The sequence below is a fragment of the Lissotriton vulgaris genome, chromosome 9, assembly GCF_964263255.1.
Source record: "Lissotriton vulgaris chromosome 9, aLisVul1.2, whole genome shotgun sequence".
Taxonomy (NCBI): domain Eukaryota; kingdom Metazoa; phylum Chordata; class Amphibia; order Caudata; family Salamandridae; genus Lissotriton; species Lissotriton vulgaris.
Window position 1 is genome coordinate 75,663,271 of NC_141697.1, and position 21,516 is coordinate 75,684,786.

A 21,516-nucleotide genomic window follows, 5' to 3' on the forward strand; every position below is an offset into this window, starting at 1 on the left:
GTGGTTTGTAAATGCTTTGAAAAGGGAGACAATTAAAATGAAGAGTTAACTTAATCATTAGGGTAACTCTTCATTTTACTTTTCACTCATTTAAAAGTATTCAGAAAACTCATTTTATTCTCATGCTCAAATATTGAGTTGTGAATGACTTTAATTTAACAGTTAAATACCTTAGTGCTCCAGTTCTGAACCTCTGTGACACACATGGGTCATAAATCTAAGTGGAGCACTGCTCATTATCAGGCTCTGCTATCTGGGGCCTGATAATGTATAAATAAACACAACTGTTCCTTAAGTTTAAAAGGAAAAAGCTTTACTTATATATTGTAGTTCTTAGTTAAAAATGAACTCAAGGCTGGTAGCTACTCTGAAGGTTTTTGCGAGCTACTGGTACCTTGCAATTGACTGGTTGGAGACCAGTGGCATAGCTAGACCTTTGGCTTGCATGTAAGAGCAAGGGGGGATACTGGCAATTCCTGTGTGTCTGCTGCCCTGCGATGACCACAGGTATGAGTTGGGGGGATGGCGTAAGGCCGCAGCCCCCAAAACTTGTGTTGCCTGGGAAGGACCGCACCGACCCATCGCTACGCAACTATTTGAGACACTTGTTTTAGAGATTGGCGGACAGGGTTTACTCGTTTGGAAATGCAACAGGGCGCCTGATAAACCATCCTGTTCATGTGCCTCATTTAGAATCTTAGAGACAAGTCCCTTGTTGCGTCCATTGACTGAATACTTCCTCCCACAACACGAGGGGACATGAGCCTTGGGAGGAAGGACTTTACAGCCTCTGCCCTATTTAGGTTGGATGGTGTAAAGTCCTTTTTTTACTGTCCATCACCACCAGGTGGAGTAAGAGACACTGATAAAAAAAGAATAAACCCACACTCTGGGAGAAAACTCTGAGCATGTGGGTGCCATTAGTTGTTTGTTTTTCAATAACCAACTCCAACTTACAGAGTTTGTTTCTGAAAAACAAAAACTTAGTAGCCAGCCGTCATGGCTGACTGTACCATCCATCAAAATGTATCTATATTAACAGGATCCGCCATAACTGCGGTTCCTGACAATGTAGAGAGTTGTCAACAGGGCCGGTGGACAACTCTAAATTTGGCAGGCGAAGGTCTCTGGGGATGGTAGAGATATTGTCTTCCCATTCTAATGAAGTAAACTCCATCCCCAATGGCTAAATCCTACGGTCTGATTTAGTATGGTGGACGAAAATTCCATTCACCAATCTCTACATAAGGCCCTAGTTATGCTATCACGTGGTTCTGAAAATGTGTTTTAGTTCTCCCAAGAGAAAATACACCTAAGATTCAAATTGCTTTCACAAATCCCATAAGAATAATATTGATTTAAGGACATTTTGAGTTTGATACATGACAGCATGAGACTCCTTCAGGAGGCAGCAATGTAGCCTTATAAGCCTGAGCTGCAGACGAGGGCATATAACAAGGGAGAGGGCCCTTAACAATCAGTGGCATCCAGAGGCAAAAAGGCTATAAGGCTATTAAAACATTCCACCCATTGACGGTAGAACATTTAAATGTTTGAAACAGTAAAACAAATATTGTAATGTTGTCACAGAAGAGTCTCTATCCCAGACATTATTGGCCCTGAGCCATTCCTTTGCCTTCAGAGGACCACTCATCATTCCAATGTTCTAATAAGGACTGAGGTGAGGGAAGAAAAGTTGCCTTTGGTGGGTGGAGTTCTCTATTATAGAGCTCAGACATCACAAGATTATGGACCCAGAAGGAGGACATGATATTTTCTCAAAGGGCCCGCTAGAGTACAGAAACAAAAGGTTCTCGCAAGCAAGCACTGCATTGCTACAAATCACCAAAACAATCTTTTTAAACCAGAAAAAGATACATAATACTGCCACTTTTTGTTACTTGGGAGTAACTTTCGACAACAAAGGAAATTGGGCTAAGGCGGTCCATGCTAGAAACCTGGCTTTCAGTAGAGCCACCGGAGCATTAACAAACTTTTCAAGGAAACTCGGTGGCCGTCCGGCCAAAGAACTTACACAAATTTACAAGGCTAGATGTGTTTCTACTAGTATCTATGGCGCCGGAATCTGGGGTTTTACAAATACCAAGCGGATACAACTGGCTGAAAATAATTTTATAAGGTATCTGCTTGCTACCCCAAAATCATTATCTATTTTCTTTAGCCATAGAGAATTGGGGCTTTCCTATATAGAGGACATGATTAAAGCCAGTCCCCTTCTTTTGTGGCATAAAATTTGGACCACCCCGGAAACATCATTGAACAGGGAAATTGTTTTGGACTGCTTAAACCTAGAGGGAGCACAAAGTATTAAATGGCTGAACCACGTGAGTATATTGGCCACAAAGAATATTTTAAAGATCCGTCGTGCCTGGAAACCATCTCTAAGCGCACCCTGAAAAAAACTATAATGGAACATCTGGCCAATAAAAGGTGGTTGAGCGAGAAAGAAAAAACATGAATAAAGTAAACGACGTACCCATTCAACAGGAAGGAATGAAACTCTATTTAACTATTGAGAGCAGTCCTTATTCCAGAATGTTATTAACCAGGTTTCGGGCTGACACATTCTTCCGTTTGATAACATTCCCTAAATGTAATGACTGGGCTAAACAGTTGGAAAAGTGTCCCTGTGACGGATCTTCAAACCAATCGAACATTCACTCTATCCTTTTTTGTCATTTTTATTTGGCCCCTAGGAAACAATTTCTAAAACCTATATTTATTAAATGGGGTATTAGAGGATGCCGAGATGCGTACTACAAACTGAAGCAACTAGAGACTATCTTCGAGATAAAGGCAGTGGCATCCTATTTGAAGACCATTATAGCCCTCAGAAAGCCCATGTAACGCCCAATGCACTTTAGTATTTATGTTTTTATTTTCAATTGAATTTGCGATAGGACATAACTGCTATTTTTAACCATTGTAATAATGAAATCCTTTTAAAGATTTTATCCATTGTTTTTAATTGGAATGTGATTTTGTGCTTTTATGATTCTGTATCCAAAATCGAATAAAGCTATTTTGAAATGAAATGAAACCAACTATAGTGAGAATGTTTCTTTGATGATGTTTTAACATCCATTGTGACATCGCTTACTGAACGACCTCTTTAAAAATATTCGTAAATATAAAGAGATGCCATGTAGTGCTAGAGGTGCTGGGAGGACGGCTGCAAATGCCCCTGTGCAATACTTTTGAGCGTCTCTGACGGGTGGTAGCCTCGTGTGTCTATAAACAGATACTGACAAGCCGGCCAGCCGGCTGCTGCTGTACTGTTGGTGTCTGCACAGGGCACTCTGGCCTTCTTTGAGGAAGGTGCCAATGCCATCCCTGCCCTTTCTTAATGGTCATTCAGAGAGTTGCACTAAATGTACTCCACTATTCGATGATGCACAACTAGCGCTTCCCCAAGGGACTTTTTGACCATATTGAGGCTCAATCACTATAGAGTCTGCGCTGGAGAAAATGCATCCCCTCCTTTGCATGATGTTAGACTTATATCCAAATGAGAGAATAACCCATTTGAGCATACATGAGGAATATTCCAAAAAGGGCGAGCATGAAAGGGGATGACCCACTTAGAAATAATAATTTGCCTGGGGTGAAAAAATGACCACAAATGCTTGTTGTGCTTATGAAGCAATTTGGATAACAAAGACAATATTGCCTACTCTTTACCATTGGTTGGCTTTCCAGAGACTCTCATTTGCCTGCTTCTATTTGGTGTCCTAGCTTGTCAATCTTGTGTCTTATGTTTGCCTCTCTCTGTGATTGGCTAGCTTCTGTGCTTCCACTGCTTACTTTTATGGAACTACTTTTTTATTTTTGATTGAGCACTTCATGAGAGAGCATGTGGTTTCCAGCTCTCTTCCCTGTGTGCTTTTCTGCCCCTCTAAGTTGCTTTCTCTCACCCATGGGCTTCTCACCCCACTGGTGTTATGGTCTCTTACCTCTGTGTACTTCTAATGCCCCCTGCGCACCTTACTCCCCAGTCCATGTTGCTGTCTTTCATTCATGTTGCTTAACTCCCCGTCCACCATGTTGCTTCCCTCCAGACCTCCATGAGCAGCTGTTATCGACGTATAAGGAGCAATAATTCTTTTCATTAGATGTCTGATCATTGCATTGCTGTCTGTGCTGTGAGTGCTCATCAGCTGCCTGTGTAAGGCAGTAACATTTGCCCTAAGAGATGAACCTCTGTCTTTAGATGTCCTATCCCCTTTTCATTTTTGGTTTGTAAAACTGTGGCCCCCTGCTGTGTATCTCTCCAGCAAGAAATCACCATGACAAGGTTGTTAAAGGTCGCCGTGGGTGTTTTACATACACTGGAATCTCACTTGTATCCTTCAGGAGCGTAAGGCTGCTTTTTCCGCTGTTCTGCAAGCTATAAAAGCCTTGTGTAATGGCATGTTGCAAGAGATACCCATGACTTGGTATTCGCCAGGATTCATGAAATATCAAAGTTGTACCTTAACTTAAGGGTGATGTGAAAATCCAGGGCATGAGGAAACCTGCACATAAATGTGTTATGTTCCCTAACATAGGCCCAAGTAGCAAAGTGACCTTTTACCTACATTCTTCCAACCTTGCTCTGCATAACGGTTCTAGCATTGACATTTTACCTAGTTATGTGCTGAATAAAATATCAATTGGTTTCCTTGAAAATTCCCTCATCTATTACTCATAAGGATTCCTAGTACCACATCTTAATCCATTGGACATGACGTACATAACAGGATTAACATACTCTGTGCACAAGTCATCGCTATTCATCCTCGGGCGACAGGCCTACTTTGCATAGTTGCAATTATTGATTTAGGCAGATTTATATAATCGTACTTACAACATATTGATTGTGGTAGAACCCAGAGGCTAGCTTTTTTGGTATGAAAGAACCTCACCTATACTGGATAGGGAAAGGAGGCGCTTCTACACTGACACTGAGGTCCTGCACACTGAAGCAGCGGTCTGACATCTCTTGCTGGCTGTCCAACTCGTCACCAGGACGGGGATCTTCATTCTCTGCCATCAGGTAATGGGGTTGGCCCTTTCCTATGGGGAGTCTTGGCTTTACATCCAAATATATGCAAGGTACACTTAGGAACACTTAGGTAGGGTTAGCATCGTATGAGTAGGCTTGGTTACTGTCATATTTATATGCCTCTATATATTTACTGTTTTGGAACTATGGTAGAACTCTACCCTATTTACTCTGTTGGTGCTTGTAATCTTTTACATTTGTTTCTATCTGATGATTGTCGCAGCACACATGTTTTATACTAGAATTACGCTGGTTCAATAAATGCTTATTGACAACGTCCCCAAGGTTTATTCTGTGTATCTCTCTGAGACTAAGTGAGCACGAGTGACTGAGCGAAAAGTACTGCACTGTTTCCACAATCCCTGAAGGGTCAAGGAATGTCATGTTCAGTGGTTGTCAGAAACTTTTCGCTCCTTGGTAATGTTCGGGGCCTTATAGTGGCACTGTGAGCTAGCTGGTCTATAGCCTGACATATCCTGTGCGGGAGTCCAGAATCAGTCTAGGCACCAGTCCCTTAGTTTATGTTGTCCGAACAATGCACAGATCCTGCAGATTTGTAGGAACTACACGACATGGTTCTTGTGCAACATCTGCTTAAAATAGAATATACATTCCTGGATTAGCATTCTCCCAGTGTGGCTTCATGAAGTTTCTCTCACTTCTCTGGACACGTAAGGTATGCCCCTTAACAAAAGGGTGATGAGAAAACCACGTGCACATGGGAAAGACATGTACGTAAATGGACATGGTTATAACTGTGCCACTTAAAGTGTCACTTAATAAATTCATTATGAGAGATTTTCAGTTTCCACAATTTGTAGTGCCCTGAGAGTCATTGGGCAAGTGAATTCTCTAAAGTCCACTAAAAGAATTACAGGAGCAGTTGCAATGTACATGAGAAAGATTTCCCTATGCCACTGTTGCGTAGTGAAATATTTTCCATGCTTAGGACATACCATTGTTTTGTGTACCAGTCCTGCACATGTGGGCTATGAGTTCACCTCCAAGTGGCTAGGGAAGATTGCTTAGCACAGAGTGATGCAAAAGGGGGTGGTGATGGACGGAGCATCTGAATCAATCAAACACTCACACCCAGTCAAAAGATCTGGGTTTAATCCATCACCGTTCTTTAGCCCACTCTGCCACCCCAGTTCAGACATGGTCATATGCAAATCAGTCTGACCCTGTGCCTCATGGGAACAGTCCAGCCCGAACTGCCAAGCCATGTCTTCCCTGGACCGGAAACAAGCTTCAGAGGACCGGTTTCTGGCATTCCAGCCGTCTTCAGCCCAATTTGCTTGAATCCAGTGGCAAAGTGAGCAAGGGACTCATGTCTGAGCATACCCTGCCACACTTATGGCGGCCAAAAGCGGTACAAAAGGGGGTGGTGATGGACGGAGCATCTGAATCAATCAAACACTCACACCCAGTCAAAAGATCTGGGTTTAATCCATCACCGTTCTTTAGCCCCCTCTGCCACCCCAGTTCAGACATGGCTATATGCAAATCAGTCTGACCCTGTGCCTCATGGGAACAGTCCAGCCCGAACTGCCAAGCCATGTCTTCCCTGGACCAGAAACAAGCTTCCGAGGACCGGTTTCTGGCATTCCAGCCGTCTACAGCCCAGCTTGCTTGAATCCAGTGGCAAAAGTGAGCAAGGGACTCACGTCTGAGCATACCCTGCCACACTTATGGCGGCCAAAAGCGGTACAAAAAGGGGTGGTGATGGACGGAGCATCTGAATCAATCAAACACTCACACCCAGTCAAAAGATCTGGGTTTAATCCATCACCGTTCTTTAGCCCACTCTGCCACCCCAGTTCAGACATGGCTATATGCAAATCAGTCTACACTGTGCCTCATGGGAACAGTCCAGCCCGAACTGCCAAGCCATGTCTTCCCTGGACCAGAAACAAGCTTCCGAGGACCGATTTCTGGCATTCCAGCCGTCTTTTGTACCGCTTTTGGCCGCCATAAGTGTGGCAGGGTATGCTCAGACGTGAGTCCCTTGCTCACTTTTGCCACTGGAGTCAAGCTATCCTGGCTGAAGACGGCTGGAATGGCAGAAACCGGTCCTCGGAAGCTTGTTTCCGATCCAGGGAAGACATGGCTTGGCAATTCGAGCTGGACTGCAAGTTCCAAAAATATATCTCTACAATTTATGGGTCATGGAGCATAGTCATATTTCACTGATCAGTTCAGGATCAGAGCCCAGGCCTTTTGTCACCCTTCTGCGCCGGGTTGATTACATTTCTCTCCAGCAGCAGGTAGAAAATTGTGTCCCCAAACAAATGGAGCAATTAACAGGACTTCACTCAACTCTTGAGGAGGAAAGGGGTGGGGTGGAAGAATCTGCATCAATTGATCAGCTGTCACACTGTACCAGGGATGGGCCTGCCTAAGACCACAGAACGAGGGAGACCGGACTTCTGAAGCTAATACACAAAGGGGCTCCTCCCTCATAATATAGTGAGGAAGACCATGGCAGTGATGTCAGCAAGGGACAAAGGTTAGGCCACCAGAGGAGATGTGACTAGTAATCCCATATGATGACATCCTGAACTGTCATGGCATGCTGTGCAGGATGGTTGGGACAGAGGGCATGGCACCTTAGGATTGGCCAGGGGTGACTGTCTTCAGGAACCTTCCTCTCCCCTTTAAAAACTCTTGCACAGGGGAAAGACGTGCTTGCCTGGTGATCTCTCTGCGTTTCACTGCTGCACCCTGGGGTCATCATGGATGACTGGAAGGAAGAAGCCCCTGATGCCCAACAAGGACTACGGAATCTGCACAGTTGACTCCAAGACCAGTGGGTCTCCCCAGGGCCAGTGAGGTTGGCCCCCTTTCAGCCCCAGAGGACCAGCTGGGGGAATGTAAAATGTAAATGTAAATGTATGAAACTTATATAGCGCTGGACTTACCCTGGGGCATCTCCGCGCTTGCTTAGGGAACCCGTCCTGGTATTCCCCTGTGAGATAACCCTGGAAGGGTATCCACAAGGCGAAAGCCAGGCATCCCGCCGCGAAGGGCTGATGTGGAGATTAAGCAAGCTATTGCCCAGAGTCGCAGAGTGTGAATTCGTGAGTCGAGAAGGCACCAGAGCGAGAATTATCAAGTCTGTGGGATTATTGAGCCCAAGACCCGCCGAGGCGGGGAATTGAACCCTGGTCCAGGGCCGAAACTCAAGCTCCAGGTCTGCTGCCTCTAACCCCTGAGCCACACTTCTCCACTGGGGAAGCCCTGGACTTCTGCCCCTAGAGATGGAGGGCAGGAGGAAGGCTGACACAGGGGGGCCAGGAGAACCAGCTCTCCGAGAACTACGCTGCTTAGGAGTCGAGGATGTCTGCGGAACCTGACCCTGGTGGCTAGAGCCTACCACCAGGAGTACAATGAGTTCAAGATCATCTAAGTCGGCCCAATGGGTCCCAAGTTATCGCATTTTAAAGATTGGAAAACTTTTCTTGGTGCAAAACGTGTGGGGCTCCGTCGTCATTTTACCACCTACGCCCTGGATGGGCCTGGGCCTGGGTACCGGCACAGAATTATTTTTTTTCAATTTTCGCCAGGGAGGGGGCATGCTTCCTCGGACTCTCTACTAGCCCAGTGACCCCTTTTGGAAACTCCATGTAAAAAGAAATCATCTCTATTTTTTCTGGCATTTTCCTTTTTCAACAATGATCACTTTCTGAGCTTCTTTTGCGATTTTTGAGCACTGCGTGTTCACACAATACTCTGTGTGCCTATTGTATATACTTTCATTAATCAATATGTATGCTACAGGTATCTAGACATAGATTTTCAAAAATCACTTTTTCAAGCGAATACGTTTTTGGGTAATAATCCTTTCTTATTAGAGAGATGCTTATAACAATACATCGGGAAGTGTTGTGCTTAACTGATAAATTGCTTTTAATATTGATACGTAAATGGACGCTGTAGTTTTTACATCAGCCAGTCTTGTCTACAGTGTTGCTGTTTGCAGCCTCTCCACCCCCCCCCCCCCAACCCCCCCCCCCCCACTTGTTCTTCATTCGAAGAGTTCCTGGCAGGTGGTTGCATTCTGCAAAAAGGTTTGCAGCAGACAAAGGACCGTTTTGTGAATGAAGATGTTGTATGGCTGTTCACACACACAGTACTCCCATGCTGTTTTCCCCCTGACATCTCCATCAGTGTATGGGCAACTAGAAGGTTTTTATGTCTTTCTTTATTGAAAACTCAAAGCATACAGCATCAGGAGTGAATCAAAGCATGTATGCTCCATAGTGGGCTGCTAGGAAGATCTGCCAGGGTTGTTTCATATGGTATGATTTAATGTGCCAACTAAAAGGTGTTCAGAGCTCAACCTACAATGGAAACATCAAGGAAATTTGGAAGGTTTTGGTAAGGACGAATATGAAAGAGACAATGTTCTTAACCCGGAACAATTTAGTTAACGCCGTTCCCATGCAGTGACACGAAGTGGCACGAGGCATCAAACTAACTCAATTTTTGTTTATTTAATGAGTAACTAGAGAAGATTATTCCACAAGCAAGGAATTGCTATTGTAGTTAAACGGGGTAAAGCAATTGTCCTGTGTGTAATACCTCTTCCGATAGTACCTCAGGGGTGGATTAATAGGGCAGTCGACTGTACCTATGTGATGGATGGGTAGCAATGGAACTCACCGCGTAAGATTCCTCCATAAAAAGGTGCGTCCGAATATGAAAATATTGTCCTACAGAATAGTTGAAGTCTGTGTTTTCTTAATTTAAAAATGGTGCTTCCAATGTATTTTAAATCGCTCATAGGCAAATCATGAAATATATAAATAAAGGATACGCTGATCTTTGCAGCAGATCACTTTCATTTTGTTCTGATACTGGTATTTCCAGAATTCTTGTGAGTTCTTCAATAACTCCTTGGTGACGTTCCTTAGATGTGTGGCGTATGTAGTAGTAAGTGGCATGTTGTATTGCTGAGACCGTAGCACGTCTATAACTTATATGGAATGACTCTGTCTATGTACTTTTGATTCAAGCTATTGCAAGATTTTGTTACCACCTTCCCAAGGTGAGATTGGTGTGCATTGATGCACTGAAACACCCAGTCCCATCGCGCTGAGCCCACTGTGCGCATACATGCAGTGACCTCTTGACTCAGGGGGTGGTGGATTCTGGATGCAGGACATCTTTCGTAGAATCTGCATATCATTTCTGGAATCTCAACTTTCATGCAGATCCATCAAACAGCACCAGCCTTATTAGTAAATCACCGCTTTGATGACACCCCTTCTACTTTGCTTCTATTCACCACTGACCGATCTAATGGGAACAACGTGAAACTTGAGGCTCCGGAGTGAATGGGGATTTGTCGAACAGCACCAAAGATATTAGCATTTGAAAACCTTTTTGCCTCCTCACTCTGCCCCACCTTGAAGGAACTGCCCCATCTTGGCTTGTATTCAACTTACATTCATCAAACTGTTTCAAAGTTATAAGGAAATCAAAAACACACACATTGCATCACAGATTCTTCTTGCTCATACACTGATGTGATCAATGATATAACTGCTGGTCGCATATGTGATCTCGTCAGCGACATCAATGATCATGATGTCATCTGGGATTCTGTCGGCGATGATGCAAATTGAGATGTCATCAGTTTTGTTAGGCCATGAGGAGTGCCTTGTCTGGGGGGTGAGTTATGGTTTGCATAGCATGCTATACCTGCCACATTTCAGAGGTGTTTAGGTTTTGCTATGGAACCATAGCTTTCTTACATCTTTGTGTTTTTCCAATAATCCGTAAAGGGAGTGAAAGATTAGGAGGACATTTGAGAATTTAGTGGGCTTGCTGGCGTGGGTAACAGAGGCAGTACCATAGTCCCCCAGAAAACAACATTTAATGATGCTGTTCCAGTGTCTCCCAACTCAGGACAAGAGCAACTTTTGGCCTTAAAACAGAGATGGAAAGTCTGCCACATGCCATGGGGGTAATGGGCAGCGCGTCCCCGATGAATGATTCAAATACAGATCCAAGGGCAGGGATATGTCTTTAGGAACAAAGTATCTAATCTCCCCCAGAAGCTGTAAATTGCAGTGTGACAGGGAATGTGTTTAGGGATGGGACCACCATCCTCTCACTGTCAGCCCCAGCATAATGACTGGTGTCAGAGGAGCTGTCTTATGTAGGACAAGCCTTCCAACGACATTCCGGTCCGTGTTGGACCCGTACAAGGGTTTCCCACTACAGAGCAGGCAGTGGCTCAGTCATCTAGAAAACCAAGTTTTATTGACCTATAAATGAGGTGGTTTTACTGACCTATAAATGTGGTGGGGAGCAGTGAAGTGTTCAGAAAGAACATCCACTAATTTATGGTGAACCTTCTTGTCTCAAATTCCTACAAATTAGAGTATAAGTAAATATTTATCATTTTAACAAAGTAACATTTGAAACCCCTAATAAAGGGACTACTAGAAGGGACAAGAGAAAAATACTGTTGTTTTGCAAAAGTGGAAGTTAGGATGTATTTTAATGATACAAAAAAATCTGTAGTGAATTTTGTCTTTCTCATGCATTTTGAATATGTAAGACTTAGACCAGTAGTTCTTGACATATTAAATGTGCCTTCTGGGACAAAAAGTACTTTTATTCTCATAGGAGGAAGCAAGTCCGAATGTATAATAAATCTGTGGGAGCAGACTGTTTTAATTTCTGTTAATTGATCATGAAACCCTTGAATTATCCTAATATTCTTTTTCTTTGATTTTGCAGCTTTATTGCATTCTCGGAACAATATTTAGAGTTTGACCCCTTCCTGAGCCCGGCAGATCCTTCCAATCCATGGATAACCGATGACACGACACTCTGGGACTTAGAAATGGGGTAAGACTTTGAATGTCGTTGTTGACACTACTGTGGGCGCAGAACAAAGGAAGGGATTGTCTTACACCATCCCAGATTTGGCACAGGTATCACGTTTAGTGATTACAACACTAGAAATATGGCCTTTGCAATCATATGACCCTGCAGCAAGCTATTCATATGGCAAAAAATCTAGAAGACTGACGCCAATGATTGGCAAACATATTTTCAACATTCGTACTAAAGATTTGTATTACTATGGTATGGTATTTTGTAGCCTTATAGCCTACTTCTATGGCTTTACTGGCTGTTAAAGGTCTTAAATCAAGGGTATAGGCCTGAGCCACAGGCGAGAGCCTATAAAGAGAGAGGGCCTTTAGCAACCAGTGTAGCTCTCAGCAAAAGGACTATAAGGTTATTCGAACATTTAACCACTAAGGGTAGAATGTTCTAAATTAAAAAAGGAGAAAGGTGAAGAAAACATTGGAATTGTGGAGCTCCAGGCTCACACCAGCCGTTATAAGCCCGGAGCTACCTCATTCTCTTCTGTGGAGCTCTCAACATTTCAAAGAGCTTAGCCCCTTCGCCGCGGCGCGAATTCCACCGCGATGCGAGGGTGGGCGGGGTTGGGCGTGGCGCTCAGGTACTTATAACGGCTCCCGGCCGTCATAAATCACGTTGGTTGTGTGCTCATGACGGCCGGGAGCCGTCAGAACTCCGCCCACTGATTAATTCTCCCACACAGGCGGGGAATTAACAGCGCGTGGGCGGAGCGGCAACGTTCTGACAGCTCACGGACGTCATGAGTCTACTGTGACTCATGACGGTAGAGAGCCGTCATGAGCACTGAAGGTGTTAACGTGATAACAGTGAAAAGACAATGTATGGGATAATCATGGCAATAGTCAGGCAAAGTCCAGTAGCAAAAAATTATCAAATGACACTTTAAAAGGACTTTGTAATGAAGAAGCAAAACCTATTGATACCTGAAGTTGGTGCCTAAGACGAGGTGCCAGAAACAAGACAAGGCACAAGGAGGATGAGGTGTGGCTAATACATTGCGAAGCAGAATCTAAGGTTTGACTAAGAACATATGGAGAAATCATGGAAGAGTGATAAGGAGGCAGCAAATGATGGCAACATGTAATGACAATGCAAAAGAAACAAGATGTGCAATGTAGGAAGAACTGAAGCCATATGAGCTGAATCATGTTGGAAGGGAGAGGTGAGTAAGGGGGATGGGAAAAGATAAACCAAAGAGAAGTATTCTATTTGTACTGTATGATGTATTTTGGCAGACCCATGACCAGAGATGCACTATAGTAAGGGCTAGAAGACACCAGCATTTGACGAAATAATCTTAAAGATGAAAAGGGGATAAATTGTTGAATTTTTACACATTTTTGACACATGGAAAAAGCTATTTCTTTAAGAGCTGGAGCATCTAAAGAGCAAAGTCTGAGGACAAATCAAATAACACAGGTTTCGAGCAAAGGAGGTTTAAAGAATGGAATAGGTGGGAAGTTCACAAGAGGGGAAAAAGGGCAAGTTGAGTGGGTCAGAAGGAAAAGGAACACCGTCTTAGTAGCATTCAACTCAAGACAGTGAGAAGTCATCCAAGAATCAGTTGCTGCTACTTGAGACTCATTTCTTGAAGAGAAACAGAAAAGGAAAAGACAAATTGAGAATTGTTCGAAAAAAAATGACAGTCAGAGCATAGGCCTAGACAATGTGAAATAGAGAAACAGTATATAAAGAAAAAAGAGGGTGCCTAGAACTGATTCCCAAGGAGCCATGAAGTAAAGTGGGTAGAATGTGGCAGCAGTACCAGCACATGAAAATGAAAAGAAACAACCGGAAAGATTGAAAGCGAACCAGGAAATGGCAAAGCCCCTAATACCCAAAGATGAATGAGCAGAAAGAACCCAATGATCATCCACCATGCCGAAAGCAAAACAACGGCTCAGAAGGATAAAAATAGATGATAGTTTATTGTGAAGAGTGAAGAAAATACTAACTGAAAGTAAAGCAGTTTCAGAGGAATGACCAGAATACCAGATTTTACAAGTGACATAAGTTTGTGATCATGAAGAAAGGTTAAAAGTTGAGAGGAGGCAATAAGCTTAAAACAAATTTTTAAGTAAGGGCAGTGAAGAAATAGGTCTGGAATTAGAAAGATCGTTTGGGTAAAAGTAGATTTGTTTAACAGAGGAAGAATAATATCTATTTATAAATGAGATAAAAAGTAACTAGAGGCAAGAGAAACAAAAAAATAACAAGAATAAGTCTGGCCAAGAGAACAAAAAAGAGGTTTAGCCAGAGTAGATGGAAGAGATTTGTGGGGGAATCAGTAGGTTATGTTATCCGGAGAATGGACATGATGTTGGACTCAGAAAAAGGAAAAAAAGAATTTGGACAAGGCAAAGCAGAGATATCAGAAACAGATGTGAATGTGGGTTGGGAGCTACAACATCAATGAGGGTTAAAGAAATGTAAGAAGAGGGAAATCAGACACAAATATTTGGGACCTTAGCTTTAAAGTAAGCCTCAAAATCTTTAGCAGAGCTATTAGAGGAAAGAGAGGAGTCAGGACCAGGAGAGGAAAGCAAACTATTGCAGGTTGAAAATAATCAAGAGGTATCACAAGTCTGATCCAAAATATGCCTTTGATTAAAAGATTATTTTTCTGTTTTCATCTGGGTGTGTACCTGCTTTTAATGGATGAAAAGTGACACAAGTGCTCATCTGTCTGATGCTTGTGCCACAGGCTTTCAAAATGATGCACAGAAGGACCTTATGAAGATAACTCGCAGCCCAAGTCTGGGGAGGCTTCGAGTGGATTTAAAAGCCTTCAGTGGGCAAGAGACTCTAGAACTCTGAACCAGGAAGAAAAGAAGAAGCAGTATTAAGAAAATGGCAGAAAACTCATCAAGTAGAATTAGGTCATATTAGGAGCAGCAGCTGCCACCTGAGCTGGAGAGACATGCTAGAAATTCTAATACAAGAAGTGAGGGGGAAGGAATGGTATACAGAAAGTGTAATGGGTGTTAGAGTAATAAAGACACAAGATGAGGATAAAAAGTAGAACCAGATTGGGAAGGTTTTACAGTGGAAGGAAAATAAATAAGATCGAAAATGCCATCCAAAATGTTCGCGGAGGTGACTTCAGAAAATCAGATTAAAGGGTTCACTAGGATTGGGAAGAAGCATCATAGACAGATTGTCTGATTGGTGGAAATTGTAGTCTCCCAAAAGGAACAGAGGTTAGGCATATGGACCTGTGGGGAACATTGATGCAGTGTCATCAAAAAAAGACAAAAAGGAGGCTAGAGGTTTCTGAATGATAAACAAAGCTGATTGCACAGGAGTTGTGAAGATATCAAAGTGAAATTCAAAAGATGAAATATGGAAGAGAACAAAACAAGAGTTAAAAAATAACCATTGAAGTTCACATTGTAGACCAACGCCACCGCCTCAGCATGTGAAACAAAGAGAGTGTGAGAGAACATACTGCAGCATTCAGAGCCACATAATGATAATACAGAGACAGTGAGTTTTAAAAACCCAACTTTTTGCTGAAATCTAGTGTTTCCTTGAACTCAGACAAACATATCATAGATTTCAAGTTTTGTGAAACTTTTAAAATATCACCAAGCGGAGGCGACATGAACATAACCCATCTGCTGCACAATTTTTAGACTTCTTTCAAAAACGTTTCTAACTATAACTGATCAAAAGTTATTAAAATATTTACACTTAGTGCAATGCTATGCCAGACATTTTAAGAAAGTTAACTAGCCGCCCACTTTTGACTGGAGCAATACACGATTTAGCTAGGTTACACTGTTACCCAGCGTGTCTGCATAGCCCGTTTGAGTAAGAGGCTTATGGTGATTTTTTTTTCACTAGTAACACAAATTCATAGTCACATGACCGATTCTTCTCAAAGCTGCAGTTATTTGAAGAGAGTAATAAGAGGATGTATGACGTTACAACGCATGCTTTTACCATGCATGCTGTTACAACGCCAGTTTTACAACGCAAACCTTTACAACGCATAGTGCTTTGGGGTGCTGGATAGTGAATAGTTTAATTTACTATTCCAACCCCAGTCCCTGTGGACACTAGGGAAGGTGTTGGATAGTAAATTAAATCTATTCCCTATCCTAGAGCGCCCCCCAGGGCAATGCGTTGTAATGGTTTTCGTTGTAAAACCTGCATTGTAATAGCACTGTGTTGTAAAAGTTTTGTTGTAAAGGATGTTTCCCGTAATAAGAATCACACATATGATGCCTCTCTTTTTAAGGTTTCATAAGTATGCAGTGTACTCTCATGGGCTTCCAAGCTTTTCCTGATGGAAAGGGAGACCATATAATTGCAATTCAAATGGTGTTCCATTGATGTGTAATTTAGCATCTCAACCTGCATATTTTGTTTCTCCACTGTTGCATAGTTTCATTGCCAATGGATATGGTTTATTGGCATACCAATACCTCCATAAAAGGATTCCCAATAGGAAATAATGTGAAAAAAAGATACTGGCGAAGGGAAGATGGAAAAAGACATTCGTGTGTTGATTTATAGATATGGGCATTTGGGCCAGATGCACAAAAAGAGCCCTATTTCAGTGTATAGATACAATCTAAGTAGGGTAGACTGGATATCTTCTGCTTGTTGGCAGACGTCTTGCATCCTCCAAATTCTAAATCCGACCCCGGTTCTTTAGTTTCAACCACAATGTTAAATGTGGATAGCAACAAGCCTTAGGGGCATATTATCAAGGGATTTATCTCTGCTTTTTTGGCTTTAAAAGCCAAGAAAGTGGAGATAAAGTTATCTCCCTATCAGCAACAAGGTGCTAACACGCAAATTCGCATGTTAGCACCCTTTTTCTCTACGCTTCCCCATGCATCTCTAATGAGATGCAAAGGAGGCGTTCCAGAGAAAAATAATAGGAGAAATGTTGTTAAGCGACATTTCTCCTATTATCAAAGATATCGCTAACCCTGTTAGTGATAAAAAAAGCAGCGCTAACCGCGGTTAGCGCTGCTTTTTTTACACCTGGTATTTTCCTGACTTAGCCATGATATCCTGTGGAAGGTGGATATCATGGCTAAGTTTGTGAGCCCCTATCATCAAGCTAGCGCCAAACTTTGAGAGATTATCGTTCGTTTTCCAGCGATAATCTCTCATTTGGCAGTTAGCGCAAGGATTTTTATCACTTCTGAGATAAGCGTTGCTAATAGCACACTATCTCAGTGATAAAAGTCCACGCTACCCGGCGATAATTATCCTAGCGCTAAGTGCGCTTAGCGATAATTATCGCTGGGGCTTGATAATATGGCCCTATAATTTGCAGAACATAAGGGTGTCGTACTCTCTTACGCATAATGAGAAGGACTAAATCGACTTTAGTTATTTCTGTAACATGATTTTTGTACATAAATCCATAGTTGTAATTGTTATGTTGCTTTGTTTATAGCTACAACTCCCTCATGAAGGGATACTAGAAATTCCCAAAAACATTGTGTTCAACATATGTGTGCAGGAATTCATTTTGTAATAAATGCATTTAGGATTCAGCCTCAAAATTATTTAAAAAATATATATAAATTGAAAGAGCAGCACAACACCGATTAAATAAGCCAAAACAAAACAACATGAGCAATAGGAATGTATATTGTAACCTTGTTAAGTTGATCATACTTCCTACTGTGATGCACTGTTTTCAGGTGCTCCAGGACATGGGTGATATATAGAGCTCCTTCACTTCCTCTGAAAGCGAGTAAAAATGTGGACTCGTATTGTTTATTTGAAATGTCTATTAGATAGCTTGACTATAATGTTTGACTAAATTTACATTATGTTAATAAAATACTTACTGTCTTTCTGTCTGTAAAAAGAACTCTCTATATTTTAAAGCCAAACCTGTCTTGCATACAATCAACTGTCAATCTTTGGGATGTTGCAACTCAACTGTAAACATGCATTACAATTAAGTAGCTACACCAATTTCCTATTACAGGTGACTAGTGATGTCACAACTAGAGTGCAATAAGAAAATTTAGTTAAAGGCAGGTTTATTTGGTGATGACTAGGCTCCTTTAGAAGAAGTAGAAGTGTAGGTTATTCTAAGGTATTTATTTATTTAGGTATGTATTTACATGTACAATTCCACTTGACATCAAGTCTAAATGGTAATACACCGTCCAACTAGAGCTGAGTAAAAACATTACAGAGAGAGCTTAAAATATAAATTCTAAATAGAGCAACGTTTTAGGTAGATAATTATTGTCAAGTATTCTAAATAGAAAAAAAGTAGCTGACAACATAAATTAAACTATAACACTGCACTGAAACTAAACACATCTTCATGACAGTGGGGAGTAAAAGAAGCATGAGTCGTCTTTGCAAAAATTAAAGATTTTTTATATATTTATTGCCGGCTCATTATATTAAATATAGAGACGTAAAGTTATATTTCCTCTCCTTCCTTCTGTAGAAGAACATTAGCATAGACAGTGTTGTGAATTGTTCTGTGTGTTTCACTTTGGATCAGCACCAGATATTTGCCAACATTTTGGCAACTGGGAAAATGTTTCAATTAATGTATTTTATAAATATCCTAAATAAAGCTATCGAAATAAGTATAGAGAACTCACTAAGCCAGATGCCTCTGTATGTTCGTGTTAAATACTAATCTCTGTTGTGACCAGTTTAGATATTTATGTTTCCAAGGTCAGTAACTGACTGCTCAGAAATACCTGAGGTAGGATATGAAGCCCTCTTTGAACAGGTTATTAGTTAATAGCTTTAGAAAGGAACAGCAGACTCAAGTTCAAGTTCAAGTTCAAGAATTTATATAGCGCACTACTCACCCAGAGGGTCTCAAGGCGCTTGGGGAGGGGTTCATTATTTATCGAATAGCCAGGTTTTAAGTTCTTTTCTGAAGGAGATGGGGTTCTGTGTAAGGCGGAAGCGAGTGGGGAGTGAGTTCCAGGTCTTGGCCGCCAAGTGGGAAAAGGATCTACCTCCCATGGTGGATCTTTGGATACGCGGAACTGCGGCGAGGCCTTGATTGGAGGATCTTAGTTGGCGGGTGGGAGTGTAGAAGGATAGTCGATTCTTGAGGCATTGGGGTCCCAGTTTGTAGAGGGCCTTGTGTGCATGGGTGAGGAGACGGAAGCCAGGTGAGGCTAGGACTCTCCTGGCTTCCTTCCTTGCCGAGAGAACTCAGGTAGTCGCCATAGGGCCTTTTCAGTCCACCACACTGTCCTTGCCGTGCGGTGTACCTCAAGGCTCATCCCTGAGTCCGACACTCTTTAACATATATGTGTCGGACCTTGCCAAAACCATTCGTGCCCATGAGATGAGCCTTACATCTTACGCCGACGACACTCAGTTGGTTTTGGCCATCAAAAATGACGGCCAAAAAATCGCCGATAATTTCAATCTGGGCATGCAGGCCATAGGGAATTGGATGGCATCCAACTGCCTCAAATTGAACTCGGATAAGTCCGAGGTGGTCATCTTTGGAAGCTTAACCCCAGCATGGTCCTCTCGCTGGTGGCCACAGTCTATGGGTCCTCCCCCCATCCCTGTCAGCAAAGTGAGGAATTTAGGTGTCATGTTTGACGATCGTCTCACGTTTCTCCCCCATGCAAATCAGATTGCCTCCTCTGCTTTTTTTAAGCTACGAATCATTTAAAAAATCCTCCCCTTCCTTCCTGTCTCTGCTGGTAAAACCCTGATCACGTCCTTGGTCCTGTCCACCTTGGACTATTGTAATGCCCTAGTTCTGAATTCCCAAGAAAAAGTTCTCAATAAGCTGCAAACCATCCAAAATGCGGCTGCCAGACTGCTGGGTGATATCCCCAAGTTTCAATCAGTCATCAGAGAACTTCACTGGCTTTCCATCAGAAACAGATCTAAATTCAAAGCTTTGTGTATTGTTTATAAGGCGTTGCATAACCAGGGACCAGCCTTTCTTACGCAACAACTTGTCCCCTATCGGCCCACCAGATCCCTGAGGTCTGCTGACCTCCTCCAGCTGGAAATACCCCGTACCAAACTGGTTTCATGGGGCGACAGAAGATTTCTCGTTTCAGCACCCAAGCTCTGGAATACTTTGCCACTATCTATAAAGAGCAGCCCCTCTCTGTGGTCTTTCCGAAAGCATCTTAAAACGTGGCTATTTGATCAATAATTACATCCTTCTCTAAGGCAGATTCAGCAAATACTTAGCGCCAAGATGCCCACGGGCCTCTCCTGCGCTTAACAAGTGTTTAAATAAATAAATAAATATTCTCTTGTTGACGGGAAGCCAGTGGAGGTCTTTTAGAAGGCCGGAAATGTGATCTTGGCGGGGGATGTCCAAAATGAGTCTCACTGATGCGTTTTGGATGCGTTGGAGTTTTTTCTGTAATTTGGCTGTAGTTCCGGCGTATAGGGTGTTTCCGTAGTCTAGTCGACTCGTAACCAGTGCGTGGGGGACAGTCTTTCTTGTCTCAGTGGGGATCCAATGGAAGATTTTTTGGAGCATACGAAGTATGTTGAAGCATGATGATGAGACGGCGTTTACTTCTCTGGACATCGAGAGGGAGGAGTCTAGGATAAAGCCTAGGTTGCGTGCGTGATCTGTGGGTGTGGGTGCTGAGCCCAGATCCGAAGGCCACCATGAGTCGTCCCAGGCAGAGGGGGATGATCCTAGGATGAGCACTTCCATTTTGTCTGATTTAAGTTTAAGGCGGCTGTTTTTCATCCATATGGCTACTTCTTTCATGCCTTCGTGGAGATTGGTTTTGGCGGTATTGGGGTCTTTGGTGAGGGAAAGGATCAGCTGGGTGTCATCAGCGTAGGAGATGATGTTAAGGTTGTGTTGACGCGCGATGGAAGCGAGTGGACTCATGTAAAGGTTGAAGAGGGTGGGACTGAGTGAAGATCCTTGTGGTACTCCGCAGATGACTTTGGTGGCCTCTGATTTGAATGGGGGGAGTCAGACTCTCTGGGTTCTCCCGGCTAGGAATGAGATGATCCAGTCCAAGGCTTTTCCTTGTATGCCGATGTTGCTGAGGCGTTGTGTGAGGGTGCTATGACAGACTGTGTCGAAGGCGGCGGAGAGGTCGAGTAGGATGAGGGCCACTGTTTCTCCGTTGTCTAGTAATGTTCGGATGTCATCTGTTGCTGCGATGAGGGCGGTTTCAGTGCTGTGTTTGGCTCGAAAGCCGGATTGTGAGGGATCGAGGGAGTTGTTGGATTCGAGGAAGGCGGCGAATTGGCTATTGACGGCTTTCTCAATGACTTTGGCCGGGAATGGGAGGAGAGAAATGGGGCAGTAGTTCTTAAGTTCAGAGGGGTCTGCTGTGGGTTTCTTCAGGAGGGCACTGACTTCGGCATGTTTCCAACTTTCTGGGAAGGTAGCAGAGTTGAAGGAGCAGTTGATGACGTCACAGAGATGGGGTGCGATGATGGAGTCAGCTTTGTTGAATATGTGGTGGGGACATGGGTCGGTTGGCGAGCCAGAGTGGATGGAATTCATGAGGCGGATGGTGTCTTCAGTGGTGATTGGGTTCCAGGCGCTGAGGTTGTTAGAGGGCGGTTTAGGTTCT

The 21,516-nt window shown here is 43.0% G+C and overlaps 1 protein-coding gene across 1 annotated transcript in view; it reads left to right on the plus strand.

The window, feature by feature from the left end:
• Positions 1 to 21,516, plus strand: part of RGS6 (regulator of G protein signaling 6) — a 1,185,454-nt gene that overhangs the window by 882,965 nt on the left and 280,973 nt on the right. The window contains exon 13 of the mRNA XM_086937058.1: positions 11,819 to 11,929. Coding sequence (XP_086793184.1) covers positions 11,819 to 11,929 — 111 coding nt within the window. The remainder of the gene's footprint in view (positions 1 to 11,818; positions 11,930 to 21,516) is intronic.